General features: G+C 38.1%; 1 protein-coding gene across 1 annotated transcript; it reads right to left on the bottom strand.

Moving 5' to 3' along the window:
- Positions 1-204: 204 nt before the first annotated feature.
- Positions 205-14,123, bottom strand: dusp11 (dual specificity phosphatase 11 (RNA/RNP complex 1-interacting)). Its single transcript, XM_056467353.1, has 10 exons — positions 14,085-14,123; positions 13,572-13,647; positions 13,398-13,473; positions 11,660-11,791; positions 11,363-11,486; positions 6,782-6,842; positions 6,617-6,663; positions 6,466-6,541; positions 5,441-5,587; positions 205-3,226 (listed from the first exon to the last, which is right to left on the bottom strand). The coding sequence occupies exons 2-10, from the start codon at positions 13,604-13,606 to the stop codon at positions 2,938-2,940; spliced, it is 987 nt and encodes a 328-aa protein (XP_056323328.1). The 5' UTR covers positions 13,607-13,647; positions 14,085-14,123; the 3' UTR covers positions 205-2,937.
- Between the last annotated feature and the right edge of the window lie 4,800 nt (positions 14,124-18,923).

An 18,923-nucleotide genomic window follows, 5' to 3' on the forward strand; every position in this document is an offset into this window, starting at 1 on the left:
CGGCACTGGCTTGCTTGGTTTGGGAATTGTGGAGAGGCTCATCGATGGATTTGCTCTAGTGTTTGGACTTTCAGCAGTGAAAATGAAACCACACTGAACTGAACTGAACTGTAACTCTGAAAACTGGACTGACACAGTTTTAATTTACTAAAAGTAGAAACTTTTACGTTAATTGTAAAAGCAGAAATAAAGATGAACTGAACATTTTAATTGTATATAAACCTTTAATTTCATCTCAATCCGGAAACATCTGACCACCACGCTAAATTAGTAAACCACACGTCAGCTCGAGTATCTCAACTGATTAAATAATAATAATTAAGTGTACAAAATAAAATAAAACCTGTAATTGCACTTGCAATGGAGTTTAAGAATTCCTTTAAGTTTAAAACCGCCGCCAATTTCCAGTTTCAGCCTGATAAAGTTACGCTAAAGGCCAAATCAGCTCACAAAATAAAAACAGAATGAATAAAAACAACCCCTTTAACACTTAATAAAATTCACTGTTAGCATCTGAGAGCATCAATACAATAACAACAGATCTGCAGCATTTATGGCCACACTTTACAATAAGCTTTCATTAGTTCGTGTATTTACTAACATGAACAATACAGCATTTATTAATCATAGTTCATCACTTACTAAAGCATTATTAAAATCTTAATTAATGTTTGTTAACAGTAATTAATGAACTGTGAGTTAACAAGAACTATATTTTATAATTAACGCACTGTCAGCAATCACAAACAACTTTATTATTGTTAACATGAATAACCACTGTGATAAATGTAAAGTTCATCGTTTGCTCATGTTAGTAAATATACTATCTAGTAAAACATTATTGTAAAGTGTAACCGCATTTATATACTGTAAATAAACGCTGGCGTCTACAAAATTCCTTCTTGTTGTCCCAACATAAATAGATTAAGTTAAAACTTAACTGTTTAAGTGGATTGGGCATAAAACAATTAACTTGTTCCCAATACATTGTAAAATAGCAGGGCTCCACACAATTGTCACGATGCTGGAATTTGGTACCAATCCATACTGAGATTTTAAAAACGTCCATTTCCTGCTAACATTTGAGCGTGTTTTCAAACAGCGCTGATTTGCCATTGTGTTTACATGCTCAACAGAAATGACTGTGATTGGCCGTGAAGTTCATCAGTTCACTGAACTTACCGCTGTTTACTGAGTGGAACCACAGATACAGGGACACTGGAGCATTTTAAAGCCACGATTCATCACTCGGATGTCAGCTTATAGACAAACCAGCTGATCCAAGTGACTTTGAAACGCTCTAGTGTCCCTGTATCTGGCACGTCAGCTGATGACCTTCACGGCCAATGACAGTTATTTCTGTTGAGCACATGAACGCAATGGCAAATCAGCGCTGTTTAAGAACGCGCTCAACAGCGCTTAAATGTTAGTGGGAAATGGACGTTTTTAAAACTTCAGTATTGATTGGTACCGACTTCCAGTATGATGATAACACTAGTTGGGACAACATAAATGTATTAGTGTTGTCACGATACTGGGTTTTGATACCAATCGATACTGAAGTTTCATAAACGTTCATTTCCCGCTAACATTTGAGCGCTGTTGAGCACGTTCTTAAACAGCGCTGATTTGCCATCGTGTTCACATGCTCAACAGAAATGACTGTGATTGGTCGTGAAGTTCATCAGTTCACCGAACTCACCGCTGTTTACTGAGTGTAACCACAGATACAGGGACACTGGAGCGTTTCAAAGTCACGTCGATCAGCTGGTTTGTCTATAATCTGACATGCGAGTGATCGGCTGATGAATCGCAGCTTTAAAATGCTCCAGTCTCCTTGTACTTGTGGTTACACTCAGTAAACAGAGGTGAGTTGGTTGAACTGATGACCTTCACGGCCAATCACAGTCTTTTCTGTTGAGCACGTGAACACAATGGCAAATCAGCGCTGTTTAAGAACATGCTCAAATGTTAGCTGGAAATTGATGTTTTTAAAATTTCAGCATCGACTGGTATCGAATTCCAGTATCGTGACAACACCAGTCTCAACACAAATCCATTAAAGATAACATAAATTTAAGTGGATTGAACATAAAAAATAAGTTTCCTCCCTAAAAAAAAAAAAAAATCTCCAGAATTGTGTTGCTTAAGCTCATTTTAAATTAGTAGTTTGAACATGCAGCAGAAATATATATATATTTTTAGTGTAAAATAAATGCTGGGTTCCACACAATTCATGTTGCATTAAGTTAAAACTTAATCGACTTTAAAATAATGACCCATTGGTTAATGTATTTACGAACAATAACAAACAAATGTAGTAATAAATTTGTTTAACATTTGTTAACGTCAAGTTAAATAAATTTAAACCGTCTAAACTCATATTGGTGCATTAACTAATGAGAACAAGTATTAATTTTGATGTCAATAATGCATTAATAAATATTAAACTATGATTAATAAATGCTTTACAAGATCATTTATACTTAATGTTAGTAAATACATTAAAATTAACTAATGGACCATTATTCTCCACAAAATGTGGCCACTTGTTTAAACTACTTATTTAAAATTAGGTTTTTAGAGGGACAAGTTAATTGTTTTATGTTCAATCAACTTAAATGTGTAAAAACTAGAGTTACTAGACTTGTGTCTGGAAAACATGATGGAATTGTGTGGAACCCAACATTAATTAGTGTAAAGTGTTACTCTTAACTGTTTACAAATTAAAACAATTAAGTTGTCCCAAAAAAGAAAAAAAAAAACATTAAAAAGTGTGTTGTTTCAGCTCATTTTAACCAGGTAGTTTATCTTTTTGACTCTAATATATGTATTTGCTGCATAAAATGACCTAATATAAAAGAAACTAAAGTGTTATCAGCTAGCAGAGCTCAATAAACCACAGCACTTTCAGACACCAAATTCATTTTCTGCTTTTCAGCGATGTGTTTTGTCTTTCCTATATCGATGTCGCTGTTTGCGGTGAGATCCTGGAGGTCTTGTGGGCTCTGGTGCAGGTGAATATGGATGATGGTACGGTTCTCCAAACCTGTAAGGGGGAAACGGAGGCGGATACTGGCTTGAAGGACTGCAGTGAAATCCTCTGAAGCTCTGGTTGGGATAATAAGATCTTCGTTCTGGTGGTGGATGAGAAAACAGCGGCGGACGGAAAGACTGATGTTCTGGAGGCCCAAACCGAGACATGCTGTTCCTCTGGTGAAACGGGCTGAGAAGGAAGAGCAATAATAATAATGCAAGATTATTTTGATATCAAGTGAACTAATGCTTTGGGCTTATGATTAGGGCTTGATTTCCAGCAAAGCACACACAAAACAGCATCAGCGCATTCAGGGCTCCAATTAACTCACTCATTTTTAATTCCTTCTTTAAAGTTGACAAGAAATCCTTCCTATACCTATGTGTATGAAGTAGTGCTTGTTATAAATGATGTAATTGTCTGCATAATCTTTTAATCCCTCCCCTCTCGAAATGACACATATTGATATGGAATGCCTTTAAAGGCGAAGCTATCAGTCTTTAGGGTGGGGCTATCAGTCATTGAGGGCGGGGCTATAAGTCTTTAGGGCCGGGCTATCAGTCTTTAGACTATCGGACTTTATGGTGGGGCTATCAGTCTTTAGGGCTGGGGTATCAGTCTTTAGGCTATCAGTCTTTAGGGCGGGGCTATTAGTCTTTAGGGCGGGGGTATCAGTCTTTAGGCTATCAGTCTTTAGGGTGGGGCTATTAGTCTTTAGGGCTGGGGTATCAGTCTTTAGGCTATCGATCTTTAGGGTCGGGCAATCGGTCTTTAGGCTACCAGTCTTTAGGGCGGGGCTATCAGTCTTTAGGACAGGGTATCAGTCTTTAGGCTATAGGTCTTAGGGCAGGGCTATCAGTCTTTAGGGCTGGGGTATCAGTCTTTAGGCTATCAGACTTTAGGGTGGGGCTATTAGTCTTTAGGGCTGGGGTATTGGTCTTTGGGCTACCAGTCTTTAGGGCGGAGCTATTAGTCTTTAGGCCTGGGATATCAGTCTTTAGGCCATCAGTCCTTTAGGGCGGGACTATCAGTCATTCATGGCAGGGCTATCAGTCCTTTAGGGTGGAGCTATCAGTCCTTTAGGCTATCAGTCTTTAGGTCTGGGCTATCAGTCTTTAGGTCTGGGCTATCAGTCTTTAGGCTATTGGTCTTTAGAGCCAGACAATCAGTCTTTAGTTTATCAGTGTTTAAAGCAGGACTATCAGTCTTTAGAACAGGGTCTTTAGTTTTAGGGCAGTGCTATCAGTCTTTAAGGCGGGGCTATCAGTCTTTAGGGAGAGTCTATCAGTGTTTAAAGCAGGGTGATCAGTCTTTAGGGTAGGGCGATCAGTCTTTAGGGTGGGGCTACAGTCTTTAGGCAATTGGACTTTAGGGCGGGGCAATCAGTCTCTTAAGGGTGGAGCTATTAGTCATTCAGGGTGGGGCTATCAATCATTCAGAGCGGGGCAATCAGTCTCTTTAGGGTGGAGCTATTAATCTCTTTAGGGTGGAGCTATCAGTCACTCAGGGCAGGGTTTACAGTCTCTAGAGTGGAGCTATCAGTCATTCAGGGCGGGGCTATCTGTCTTTTTAGGGTGGAGCTATCAGTCATTCAGGGCGGGGCTATCAGTCACTCAGGGCGGGGCTTACAGTCTCTAGAGTGGAGATATTAGTCATTCAGGGCGGGGCTATCTATCATTCGGAGCGGGGCAATGAGTCTCTTTAGGGTGGAGCTATCAGTCTCTAGGGTGGAGCTATCAGTCTCTTTAGGGTGGAGCTATTAGTCACTCAGGGCAGGGCTTACAGTCTCTAGAGTGGAGCTATCAGTCATTCAGGGCGGGGCTATCTGTCTTTTTAGAGTGGAGCTGTCAGTCATTCAGGGTGGGGCTATCAGTCACTCAGGGCAGGGCTTACAGTCTCTAGATTGGAGCTATCAGTCATTTAGGGCGGGGCTATAAGTCTCTAAGGCGGAGTTATCAGTCATTTGGGGCATGGTTATCAGTCTTTTTAGAGTGGAGTTATCAGTCATTCAGAGCAGGGCTATAAGTCTCTTTAAGGTGGAGCTATCTGTCATTCAGGCCAGGACAACTAGTGCGTGCCATGTTTCCTGCTTTCGTCTATTCGTAAATCTTTTTCCATTTGTTAGCAATGCCTATCCTTTTTAATAACATGTACATCACTCAATTTCTCTTTTATGCTGACTTTAAATTGACTAATGTAGGGAATAGTGAACGAGTGTATAGAGGGTTATTTTGGATACAGCCCTAATCTCACCACCAAAGAAAAGAATGTGCAGCTGCTATCAGCAATATTGCATCATTCTCAAATCTCTTAATATCAAAAAAGTTTGATATTATTGAGAACATTAATTCACATCAACCACAAACCTTCAGCAAAGTCCTTAAAAGCACAGAAGAAGCTTACAAAAAGTCCTGCGGGGTGTCCCTGTGCCGCTCGTATGGTCTCTGATTGTAGTTATTCTGTTCCCGCTGATGAGAAGGAGCCTCATTTAGCGCCTCATTCGCAAGCCCCCGAACGGGCTCTCGGTCGGGTTCATCCATCCCGTTATTACTACAGAACAAACAAGTCAGAAAAACACACATTTAAATGGAAGGGTTCAGTGAATATTTCCTCTATATTCGTAAAGTGGATCCCACTTAAAGCCAAATTTCCTGACTTTTTCCATTAAGAAAATACATATTGAACATACTGCAAATAATCTCTCAGATTGAAAGAGACTTACAGATTTTTGATTGGTTGGAAAATGCTCAACTTTTCATTGCCAAGGTAATTTACAATACACAGCTAACCTGTCCCAGAGCAGGTTTTACTCTGATTTAGTGATCGTGAAACTAAACTAGACCAATCAGCTGTGAGTAAAGTCATGTATATCTGATGCAACAAAGCAGTACCAGAGTGTCTTTTTTGCTCCAATTTAAGGTCTTTTACAATATAACAACATATACATTTGCTTAAACATTTAAAGCTTTTAAAATGCCTGTTAAATGAGTTGTTGGTGAACCTACATTACTAAAATGAATGATCGACTTGCATTGATATAATAATATTATCTTTAAGTTGAAGTCAGTGTTATTCGCCCTACTGTGATTTTTTTCAAATATTTCCCAAATGATGTTTAACAGAGCAAGAAAATTATCACAGTATTTCCTATAATATTTTTATAATTATTATATTTTCAAAGGTCTAAAAAAAGTGTCAACATAAATGAATTATACAAAAAATATTTCCCACATTGGAAACATAACACCTGTGGTCCAGACCCTGAAGGCAAGAGTGCTGAAATGGGTGCTAAATTTCATCTAAGTAGAACAAGCTTCAACTTGGTTTAACCAAACCGAACAAAAACAGAGCAAAATGTTTGGAGGTGTAAAACCAAAACTAAAAAAAAACGTGTGCAATGAATCAGAATGAGCTTATTTAGAGTTCACCTTCTCTTGGGCCCATTGGTCAGGTCTTGAAGATAGTTCTGCCTTTCTATCGAGTGTCCCCTTGATTCATTAAACACTGGAATAAACCACGGCATTCAGATGAAAAATACACAAAACATGTAAACGATCAAATTTAAGAAGGTATACTTACAATTAATAGCTTTTTGCGGCATCATCCCGTCGACATCGATTAGATATCTATGATACAATATTGAACAGTGACAACTGCTGGATGCACAAATTCATCTACGGACAAAGTTAATGAATCACGAATACAGACGGCAACACTTCACAATGACAAAAGAAACGTACTTACCGACATATTAAATAACCGGTGCGGTTCAAACCATGTGTGCAATGAACACCAATCAGCTTATCTGAGAAACAAAACAAAACAATCTGTATTATTATTGTCAGATTCCTAACACCCGTAAGAACCCTAAACAGGGCATCCCACACATAGACTTTACTTGGGCGAACCACCTAGGTATATTAACAACCGCCCAAGTACATTTGGTGACTTTTTAAAACTATTATTATCATACATAGACTGTAAAATATATGGACGGAGTATCCGTGACGTCACCCATAGGTTTCTGAAGAGCGCAAAAGAAGCCACAAGTAGGCGCGGCCAACCGTCGCCATTTTGTTCGCGCGTCATCGCACCCACGGCGGGATACCAAACAAGGGCAAAGAGGCGGAGAGTGGGCGGAGCTTGCTTAGACCTGGCAGACAGACTTTACTGTGGGAGAAACGCTTGATACTTTATTACCTGCGACTCGTTTGTGTTCTGACCACATGTGCTTGGCTGTACACTATATCAATAAAGTGTTTAGACTTTCAAAAACACTGTTGTAATACATTGAGCCACTAAAAATTGCTCTTATGACGTTTTTCTACAGGAGGAAAACGCGAATTACTTCCAAACACTTCAGATATAGTCTGTGTTAGTAAATGCAAGGCTATTGATGAAATCCAGGCATAACACTGTATGACAACGCTTCAGATGACTGTTCTAGAGCCTACAGCTAATCAATCTGTCACATTCTGGAGTACTCTACGGGTCTAAAGAAAAATATTAATGATAAATGATCTTAAATCAAACAAATACATTTATAGAGATGGTATACAAGTATATAACTTTACTCACATGGGAAACGAGGCCACATGAATGGTTTGTGAGCACAATTAAGTGCACACAGCATCCCATATCATCTGATAATTGTAAGAAATAAGTCCAAAAGGCAGCTGACTGTGTAAAGCCACATAAAACAACACAAAAATAGGATGAATATGCCGAGATCAGTGGCTAATCTGCCGGATTCAGCTGAGGTGAAGTGACGGCGACCAGCGAGACCTAGCTGTCACTCAAGTGGCCACGCCCTTAATTATGCAAACTTAATATAACCTAATATAAAGGAAACGGATGAGTTATAAAAAAATTCACCCCCCTCACAGTTGTCATGGAGGGTAATAATAGCTATATGAACCAAAATCGTTCTTTGTACCAGGCTGTAAACACCTTTTTTTCTGCTGTAAAATTGGCCATTCTAACAGTGCGCTCAATTGCACTTTGCTCTATTATGGAGCCAGGACTAGCGGAATTTTGATGAATTGCAGTTTCAGTTACTTCCATATTGGCCTCCCGAGGGAGAGCGGGAGGTTGCCGCTTGTTATCATACTTTTACGCCTTTTTGTAACCGTCTATTAACCAAAAATGCACGATCGATTAACCAATGCAAAATGTTCTCTCGTTTTCCCGTTTCGTAGACCTACCGCTCATTTTTTGGTGCGCGAGAACGGTCAACACTGCCACAGACATCTCACATGCTCTGCACCTGTTTTGAGACTTAATGCGTCCAGCTGTAGTTTCTAAGGCCCCTTTTACACTAATTCGTTTCAGTTTTAAACGGCGTTTCAGAATGAAAACGATCTGCGTCCACACTGGCATTTCACCAAGCGTTTCTGAACAGCTCTCCGTCCACACTACACCGCTGAAAACACAGCTTTTGCTTTCAAAACTTTTCTTTAATTGTAGGCATTCTTGCATTCCTTTATTTAAGCCAATATTCGATTGGCTTCATAGAGAGAAACATTAAATAATTAATTCTTTAATCTAAACGACTAAAAGGATGAAATGACTAGTTTGAACTATAGACTGTAAAATATATGGACGTAGCATCCGTGACGTCACCCATAGGTTTCTGAACACTGCAAAAGAAGCTACAAGTAGGCGCGGCCAACCGTCACCATTTTGTTCGCGCGTCATCGCACCCACGGCGGGATACCAAACAAGGGCAAAGAGGCGGAGAGTGAGCGGAGCTACAGACACCTGCTGGCACTTTGCTTAGACCTGGAAGACAGACTTTACTTTGGGAGAAACGCTTGATACTTTATTACCTGCGACTCGTTTGTGTTCTGACCACATGTGCTCGGCTGTACACTATATCAATAAAGTGTTTAGACTTTTAAAAATACTGCTGTAACACATTGAGCCACTAAACATTGTTCTTATGACGTTTTTCTACAGGAGGAAAACGCAAAATACTTCCAAACACTTCAGATATAGTGTGTGTTAGTAAACGCAAGACTATTGATGAACTCCAGCATAACACTGTATGATAACGCTTCAGATGACTGATCTAGAGCCTACAGCTAATCAATCTGTCAGATTCTGGAGTGCTTTACGGGTCTAAAGAAAAATATTAATGATAAATGATCTTAAATAAAACAAATACATTTATAGAGATGGTATACAAGTATATAACTTTACTCACATGGGAAACGAGGCCACATTAACGGTTTGTGAGCACAATTAAGTGCACACAGCATCCCATATCATCTGATAATTGTAAGAAATAAGTCCAAAAGGCAGCTGACTGTGTAAAGCCACTTAAAACAGAACAAAAATACGATGAATATGCCGAGATCAGTGGCTAATCTGCCGGATTCAGCTGAGGTGAAGTGACGGCGACCAGCGAGACCTAGCTGTCACTCAAGTGGCCACGCCCTTAATTATGCAAACTTAATATAACCTAATATAAAGGAAATGGATGAGTTATAAAAAAATTCACCCCCCTCACAGTTGTCATGGAGGGTAATAATAGCTATATGAACCAAAATCGTTCTTTGTACCAGGCTGTAAACATCCTTTTTTTCTGCTGTAAAGTTGGCCATTCTAACAGTGGGCTCAATTGCAATTTGCTCTATTATGGAGCCAGGACTAGCGGAATTTTGATGAATTGCAGTTTCAGTTACTTCCGTATTGGCTTCCCGAGGGAGAGCGGGAGGTTGCCGCTTGTTCTGAACTGGCTGCAAAATATTTGTTCTCTATTAGGCTGCATTTACACTGCACTGCTCAATTCTGATTTTGTAGCACAGATTGGACATGGCCCATGTACGTGTAAGCAGGAACAAATCACATGGATTCTCATTTACTCAAATCAGATTCAAGCCTTGTTCATATGTGGAAATTAATCCGATATGAATCAGATCTGTGCCCTCGTGTCTGCAGTGTAAGCAGGTAGACCGGATTTTCACCTGTCAATGCGAGTCGCGCATCATTAAAAATCATAGCGAATGATGTCAAGTCTGACACTTTCTTTTCAGAACAGAAGTCGCAAACCTTAAATCTCATACACGAGGACTTAAACAGCTGTTATATAGTCATAAAGCACAGGTATTTAAGCATGTTAACGAGAGCGAGAGAGCGCAATGTCTGCCACGTAACTAATATAAACTAATATAAAACTAGTGCATACATTACATGCATAAATCACGCCATGGACATGACATTAAGATGCTTAAAGGTTTAAAAAAAAAGCTTATATATCAAAAGAAGATGACCAAATGAGAACCTTTCTGTCATAAACTAGACTAAAAGAGCTTGTCAAACGCTGCGAACAGATTACATACAGGAATAGAGAAAAGAGCACTCTTTAATTATCAGCTGTTAGTCAGCGCCCGCTCTTTTTTCCTGGTCATTGTGCCTTTGCCGTGTGATTGAGGTAAAGTTGCTTTTACATTCGCACATTTGTTCGGTGACAGCTCCATACATTGTTTACCATGTTACTTTGAATATATTCCGACAGAAATCACATGCAATTATGATTTTAAAACAACATTAGCACTATTTAATTGACTGTGAACAATGTACTTTGATGGTCGTGGGCTGCTAACATGACTTCAGTTTAGAATTTGCAGTGAATACTTTTTTGAAATTATTAAGGAGAAAGTCTGAATGTGCAAATATAAAACCAACTTTACCTCAATTGCCAGGTGCTGTGTAAATGCAGACGATTAGATTCGAGTCACTTTTAAAAGATGATGTAAGCAGGTCATCAAAAACATCGGATACAGTCACAAAATCGGAATTGACCATCAAGATCTGCAGTGTAAATGCAGCCTAATTAGAAATGGTTCATCAACTAATTTGCCTTATTTAAATAATCTACACATTTTATTCTTGTAATTACTATAATTGTTTAGAGATATTGACTGTTTTTTTTCTTTTTTATGTCTTTTATTTCACGTTTGCTGTATATTCTATTAATTTGATGATGTATACGTGGAATATATTACATATTTCTTATCTAAAATGCTTAGGCAATACTGTACAAAATGCCAGCAACAGATTTCACCTGAGATAAATAGAGGATTTCTAGAATAAAAATCTAAAACTAAAATATAGCTTAGTTAAAAGTCCCTTTTGTGGCATGTGGTTAACATTTATGTGCTGTGGGTAAAAAGCGTATTTCAATCCGGCTACCACCGCAAGTATATTTCAAACCTGTGGGAAGCACTGCTGAACATTAAAAAAAACAACTACATACAAACAAAAGTTTATTTGCAATGTAAATTTTGCATTTTTTTGTTCATTTAATAAACTGTAACTCACCATTGCTTGCATTGTCATGCAGAAAATGTCTAACAGCCTTCTTGAAGCTGAGTATCGTGGCATCGTTTGGCACTTCATGCCCTGCTGTGAAGATCTTCATGTGGTACAGCGTATCTGGCAAATCCTGACACAAACACAGGCACATATTTAGAGACAATCACAATTAAAAAAAAAACAACAAACTGGTTTTCAATCTAACCTAGTCAAACTGGATTCTCCAGCAGGAAGGAGACGCATTTATGTTGCATGTGATAATCTATTCATTAATCGTGATTGTAAACACTGTGATTACTGTACCTCAGCTCTGTAGTATCTGGTGGTGAAGGTCAGATCGATGATGAGACCCAGCTGCTGTCCTTCCTTCTCCAACAAGCGCACCAAATCAAATGGCCCGAAGACTTCTGATTCTGATAAATGACGCCTGAAAGACTACAACAGAAAGAACGTATTACATTTAAATTGAACAGATTATACCTTAATATTCATTTATAGGAACAGATCAAGGACTTAGGCTATGCATGACCAAACCAACATAAAATAAAATTAAAATAAATCCACCCATATTCAATACAATAGAAATATAAACTAAAGTATCACGAATTACTAAAACAGATACTGTATTTTTAATTAAATTTAATCCTAAATTAATTATTTTCTTTGCTTCATTTATTATTTGTGCATGTATTTTTATTTATGTTTTATTATTTTAAACTGTAATTAATTTGCTTTTCTACTTAATTTTCTATTTATTTATTTTTGTGTTTATTTATTTGATTTAATTTTCCTTTGGCTTAGTCCCTATTTCAGAGGTCGCCACAGCGGAATGAACCGCCAACTATTCCAGTACTTGTTTTAGTAGTAGTAGTAGTAGTTAAACTTTATTGCCCTCGACAGGGAATTTGTTATGGGCATCACCATATTGCTGTGGACATTCCATAAAGACAAACAATAAAAACAATTCAAAATACAGTAGTTACAATAATTATAATGCTAATTAAGATAAACTCTTGTTAAATAAACCCACTGAAACAGCTACAAAGGATTTCATATATCAGTTCAACCTACACTTAGAGACTCTACATCTCCTACCAGAGGGAAGCAGTTTATAATGTTGATATAAAAAATGAGTTGGATCACTCAGAATCCTTTCCACCTGATTAAGCACACTATTCTCATATAAAACTTGAGGATTAAAACATTCATCGTGCCCAACAATTATCCATCCTGTCTTTAAGAGAAGCATTAACTTAGATTTACACTGTATAGATAGGATGTCAAACCACACTGATACCATATCTAACAGTGCTTTCAAGAACAGCTTTATAAAACAACATCATAAGCTTCTTGTTAACTCCAAAAGGATGCAACCTCCGTAAAAAATACAATCTCTGGTGTAAACGAGAGCAAACCCACTAATGTGTGTTTTCCATGTAAAAGAGCAGTCAATGTAAATGCCCAAGTACTTATAGGTCTGAGCAGTACGATGGTCGTGTACAACCACTTGACGATGTTCACCTATACACTTTGGGTCAAATACCATCTCTTCTGTGTTCTTAGCATTTATTTTACACAGTGGATGCCCTTCCAGCTGCAACCCAGTACTGGAAAACACCCATACACACTCATTCATACACTACAACCAATTTAGTTCATTCAATTCCCCTATAGCGCATTTGTTTGGACTGTGGGGGAAACCGAAGCACCCAGAGAAAACGCACGCCAACATGGGGAGTACATGCAAACTCCACACAGAAATGCCAACTGAACCAGCAACCTTCTTGCTGTGAGGTGACAGTGCTAACCACTGACCCACAGTGCCACTACTTATTAATTTCAGTATTCATACATATATATATATATATATATATATATATATATATATATATATATATATATATATATATATACCTATATATATATATATATATATATATATATATATATATATATATATATATATATATATATATATATATATATATATATATGCAGGATTGGTCCTCCATAGATCAAGGATTTAGGCAAGTGTTCAAACCTGTTTTAAAGGAACTTTAAAGGCGATAAATCGTGTACCAGGTATCCGTTTACCCAATGATGTATAGTCAGTCCATCTGAAACCAACAAACAAGTGAATTCAATAATAACTATATATATATTATATCAATATAACTATAATCATAATAATACTATTAAATTAGACAACACTAACCTGTCAGGAACACCATTTTTCTTATTAGAAGGCATGTTTTCTCAGCTGTTCTGTGCTTCTCATATGCCATACACTTCTGAAAAACACACATGACTCCAATTACAACATAAATAACAAATAAACAAATATATATTCATTAAAGGCTAAAATCTAAACTATTTAGTTTACTTTAATGTCTTCAATAATTATTTACATTTATCAGAATCAAACAATGGTTTCACTTTCAGCCATTACGCAAACAAAACCCTTGATTTAAACCATTTGTGCCCAAATTATTCTTATTGGTTTATACTAATGGGTCTTAAACATAAATAACATTAAGCAAAATAGACAAAAGGGAAAATGACAACTGTAAACTCCGGTTAAAATAGTTGCCGGTGGGCTTAAACGGGTTCCTGTTAAGAGCTATTTATGTCTATTTAGATGCCGAAAGCCTTATATTCTGGATAAGTATCTATCGTGTTACAATAAATGTAATAAAAAAGCAGACTTCACTAAAAACAGGACGATTACCCCTGTGATTGCTCCTCTTCCACGTTACACTGTGCCTCGGTGCGCCGCTGCCGGAGCTCATCTACGGGGATCTGCAGACTCTGCTGCCACCTGCAGGCCGGGAGGAGAAACTGCAAAGTAAAACAACACTGAATTTCAGCACAATTATAAATTCATTCATTCATTTTCTTTTTGGCTTAAAACCTTTATTAATCTGGGGCAGCGGAATGAACCACCAACTTATCCAGCATATGTTTTACGCAGCGGATGCCCTTTTAGCTGCAATCCATCACTGGGAAACATCCATACACACTCATACATACACTACAGACAATTTAGCCTACCCAATTCACCTATATCACATGTCTTTGGACTAGTGGGGGAAACAGAGGAAACCCACACCAACAAGAGGAGAACATGCAAACTCCACACAGAAATGCCAACTGACCCAGCTGAGGCTTGCACCAGTGACCTTCTAGCTGTGAGGCGATCGTGCTACCCACTGCGCCACCGTGACACCATAATTGTAAATATAAATATACCAGATGTAAACTCCATTTTATGATTTTCAAACAAGAATCTGAACTAAATTACAATTTTAACAACTGTAAGAAACTTGTTTAAACTTTGTTGTTTAATTAATCGTCTGTATTAAGATGTATTTCCATGTGTCCTCTCGTATTTTGTTTATTTAAGTTTAATTCATAATTGCCTTTTCATTCAACAAAGACAGAGGGCTTTATCATACACCCAGCGCAATAAGGTGCAAGACGTGTTTGACACGATTTTTTGCTATTTTCAGACCAGCGCAACCCTAATTTTCACATTTTGCACCACGTTGTTTAAATAGCAAATCCATTTGCGTCCCTTTGTGGACTCATGGGTGTGCCGGTCTATAAAGGAGGTGAGTTTGTGCATTGCTATTTTGAGGAACTGAAATAGACCGCACTATTGACCAACTAAAAGCTGCTCTAAAGACCAGCGCAGAGCGAGTTATGCACCTATACAGGTCCAAACTCTTACACATTGTTGAATACACACAGGATGAACAGCAACACACAAATATCTTTACAGATGAAAACAATTAAAGGATTAAAATGACACAAAAAGTATTATTTACCACATAAAAACCCCTGTCTCCATGCCTTCTTCACCTCGGGGGCTTTTTTCAGTTTATTCATGACAATCTGCATTAGTATAATGTTATTATTATTAGCAGTATTATTTATTATACGCATATTTATATTTGTTTTAATAAAAACAAGCTCAGATTTGTCCACCTGTGGGGTTTTGGAGATGTTTGCATCACCATATGGGGCATAAGAACAGGATGTGTGTTTGGATATAACTCAGTTTTTTGGCCACACTTCATTATTATTGTTCATTTATTCCTTTGCTGGAAATTAGAACTGAGTTTAGAAATAGTTTTGAAACAAATCTTTGCGCTTAACAAACTAAATTAAATGTGTCGGCTAATGGAGTCTTCAGTGGAGTGAGTTTCCACTGTTTCCTCACTCCACCAAAGTAAAGGAGTAAAGTAAAGAGTAAAAGTAAAGTAAAAAGGCTCTCCATTCTGTTCTTTATCCTCGCGCTGCAGATGCTCTATTTACCTGTTTTCTCGCTAGTGAAGCGTTCAGTTTTTCCTCTTACAAAGTCGCCATGTAAATAGCAAGTGCGCCATGGCGCGACACCACTGACTCTTGAAGGGAATGGGAGATGAGACTCTGATTGTTTAATGCAGGTTATGCTCAAAACACACCCAGAACTCATTAAGAGAATAAGCACAACCCTGTTAGACCGTGTGCTGTGGTGCAGAGCGTATTTTTCCGTCCTTAAAATAGCAAAAGTGGATTCAAGACATGCTCTAATGCTTTAGACTTTGCGCTTAGATCATTAAAATAGAGCCCATAATCTCTATGGTTTGTAGTTTCTGATTTTAGATATGTATAATCTTGTGATCAATAAACAAATACATTGAAACAACTGAAGTATTTTCTTTTGAGTGGTCATTAGATTCGAGTGCATAATAGGTCAGCTTTAAAAACAAACATACTAAATATACTAGTAAAACTAAGAGGATTTGATTATGTTGCTTTTAAACAATTGTTGATTTTACAAAATAATTCTCAGGTGACACAGTGACTTAGTGGTTAGCACTGTCGCCTCACAGCAAGAAGGTTGCTGGTTCGAGTTCCAGCTGAGTCAGTTGGCATTTCTGTGTGGAGTTTGCATGCTCTCCCCGTGAGCAGACAGAGATAAGCGAGTTACTGCTGAAGGAAGTCTGTGAATAAGGGGAATGCAGTGAATAAAGGGAAATGTTCCTCTGCAGAAGTCCAGATTTTATCTTTTAGTCCAACTCTGACAAACCCAGACGTCACCCAGACTCAATCAAAGTGACTAAAGCTCAGCGTCTGAAGGGATTTTACACACGTTTGAGTTTGAAAATTATTACATGTTCTTAATATAATTTTTATTTTTGTCAAATTTTGAGATGCTTTGTGGGTCGGAAAAGAAAAGTGGTCATAACTATAAAAGTCTACGCATTAGAAATGTAATTACACTATCTTATTAATCTTTTTCAAATATTTACAAAGCACTGTGTAATGAGAGAGTTTTTTTTTTACAGATTTCTAAACACACTCTAAAATCATTGGGTTATTTATTTCACCCAATGGTTGAGTTAATAATATTTGGTGCTTTGTTGGGTTATTTTTAACCTTTATTGGGTTATTTATTAATAATGTAACTAGTTGGGTTAAATATTTAGTGCTTTGTTGAATTATTTTTAAACCTTTATTGGGTTTTTTATTTAATAACTAAACCAGTTGGGTTAAAAATGTAGAATTTCACCGGTCAACTGATTTACTGACACAGAACAGCTGTATTAATATGTGTGCGTTATGTTGTTTATGCATTATAAAGTTTATTCATGCAATAATGCTGTTGTTTTTTTTATCAAATTACCTCTCCGTGTCATGTTTTATATCTCTTTATATCCTTGGTTTAACATCTCATCTGAAAGACTTAATTTGTGCTGGAACACTCCGGATCTGGTATCTTATTTTACCGACTTAAACTTGTTTTACACCCCTCCTCAACCACCCTCCTCCCTTGTCCGCTGTTCACTTTCTTTCGCGACTCCCCAACCCTCTTCACTTTCGTCCGAGACCCCCGCCCCTCTCACTTTCGTCCGCAACACCCCTCCGCCACACCACCACACCAACCACATGCTGGATCCATTACCCCGGTCTGTTCCAGGACCTTCAAATTCACAAATTAAGCACTGCTGAGCAGTATAGAGTCCCCTTCACTATACTGGGGCATTAGGACCCACACAGACCGCAGGTTGAGCGGCCCCTGCTGGTCTCACTAACACCACTTCCAGCAGCAACCGAGCTTTCCCATGTGGTCTCCCATCCGGGCGCAACCCTGCTTAGCTTTAATGGATGACCATGTAAGAGTTGCAGAGAGCTAGCTACCGTTATTAAAATAACCGAACAGCAGGTCGGTGCCAAAACGACCCATCATTGGGTTACCTGTTGGGTTATAATTAAGCCAACTGTTTTTTGAGTACAGTAACAGATTCCTAAAAACTAATTTCCTTTGTCTTTACCATCAACAATATACTAAGATATTAGTTTTCAGCAGAAAGACTTAATTAGCCATTTAAAAAACTTAATTTAATTAGGCAAGTCACTGGTTAACAATAGTTTGTTCCAATCGAAAAAAATGTATTTCTTGAAGGGGGCTAATAATATTGACCTTAAAAATTCATTCATTCATTTATTTTCCTTCAAGCCTATTTATCAGGGGTCTTATAATGCTAACTTATCCAGCATATGTTTTACACAGCGGAAGCCAAGCTGCAACCCAGTACTGGGAAACACCCACACACACTCATTCACACACGCTCATATATGGCCAATTTAATTCATCCAATTCCCCTATGGCTCATGGGTTTGGACTGTGGGGGAAACCGGAGCACCCGGAGGAAGCCCACGACAACACAGGGAGAACATGCAAACTCCACACAGAAATGCCAACTGGTACCAAATGATGTTCATTCAGAAACTGCATTTGAAGTTCATCAACAAAATAATAATACATCAAGTTTATACACGAAAATCTCCAGAATGAAGAAGTATTTTCTTGCAATACTAGGAAAGTTTGCTGCCGGAAGTGGTGTTAGTGTGGCAAGCAGGGGGCGCTCAATCTGCAGTCTGTGTGGGTCCTAACGCCCCAGTATAGTGAAGGGAACTGCTCAGCGAGCGCCGTCTTTTGGATGAGAAGTTAAATCGAGGTCCTGACTCTCTCTGTGGTCGTTTAAATCCCAGGATGTCCTGGCCACATTTGCCCACTGGCCTCTGTCCATCATGGCCTTCTAACCATCCCCATATAATAATTGACTTCATCACTCTGTCTCCTCCACCAATCAACTGGTGTGCAGTCTGGTGCAATATGGCTGCCGTCGCATCATCCAGGTGGATGCTGCACACTGGTGGTGGATGAGGAGATCACCCCAATAATGTGTAAAGCGCTTTGAGTGTGCAGAAAAGAGCTATAAAAATGTAAGGAATTGTAATTATTCATTTTAATTATTCATTTTCTGTCTGCTTCCTGGGAATCTGTGCAGGAGTAAACACCTGAAAAGTACCTGCAGGGTTACATTGTTATATGGAAAAGATTGAGGAAGTAAAATATCAAAGCAGCATCAGTGATTATGACACAAAGGGTTTGTCCACAAATAGCAGCAGAGGCACTGCAAAAAATGTTTTTCTTACTCTGAGTTTTGCAAAAATTTAGTGCCAGTAATATTTGCCAGATTTACTGGCTTAATCTTGTTAAATTTAAATATATCTG

The sequence above is a fragment of the Danio aesculapii genome, chromosome 10 (assembly GCF_903798145.1).
Source record: "Danio aesculapii chromosome 10, fDanAes4.1, whole genome shotgun sequence".
Taxonomy (NCBI): domain Eukaryota; kingdom Metazoa; phylum Chordata; class Actinopteri; order Cypriniformes; family Danionidae; genus Danio; species Danio aesculapii.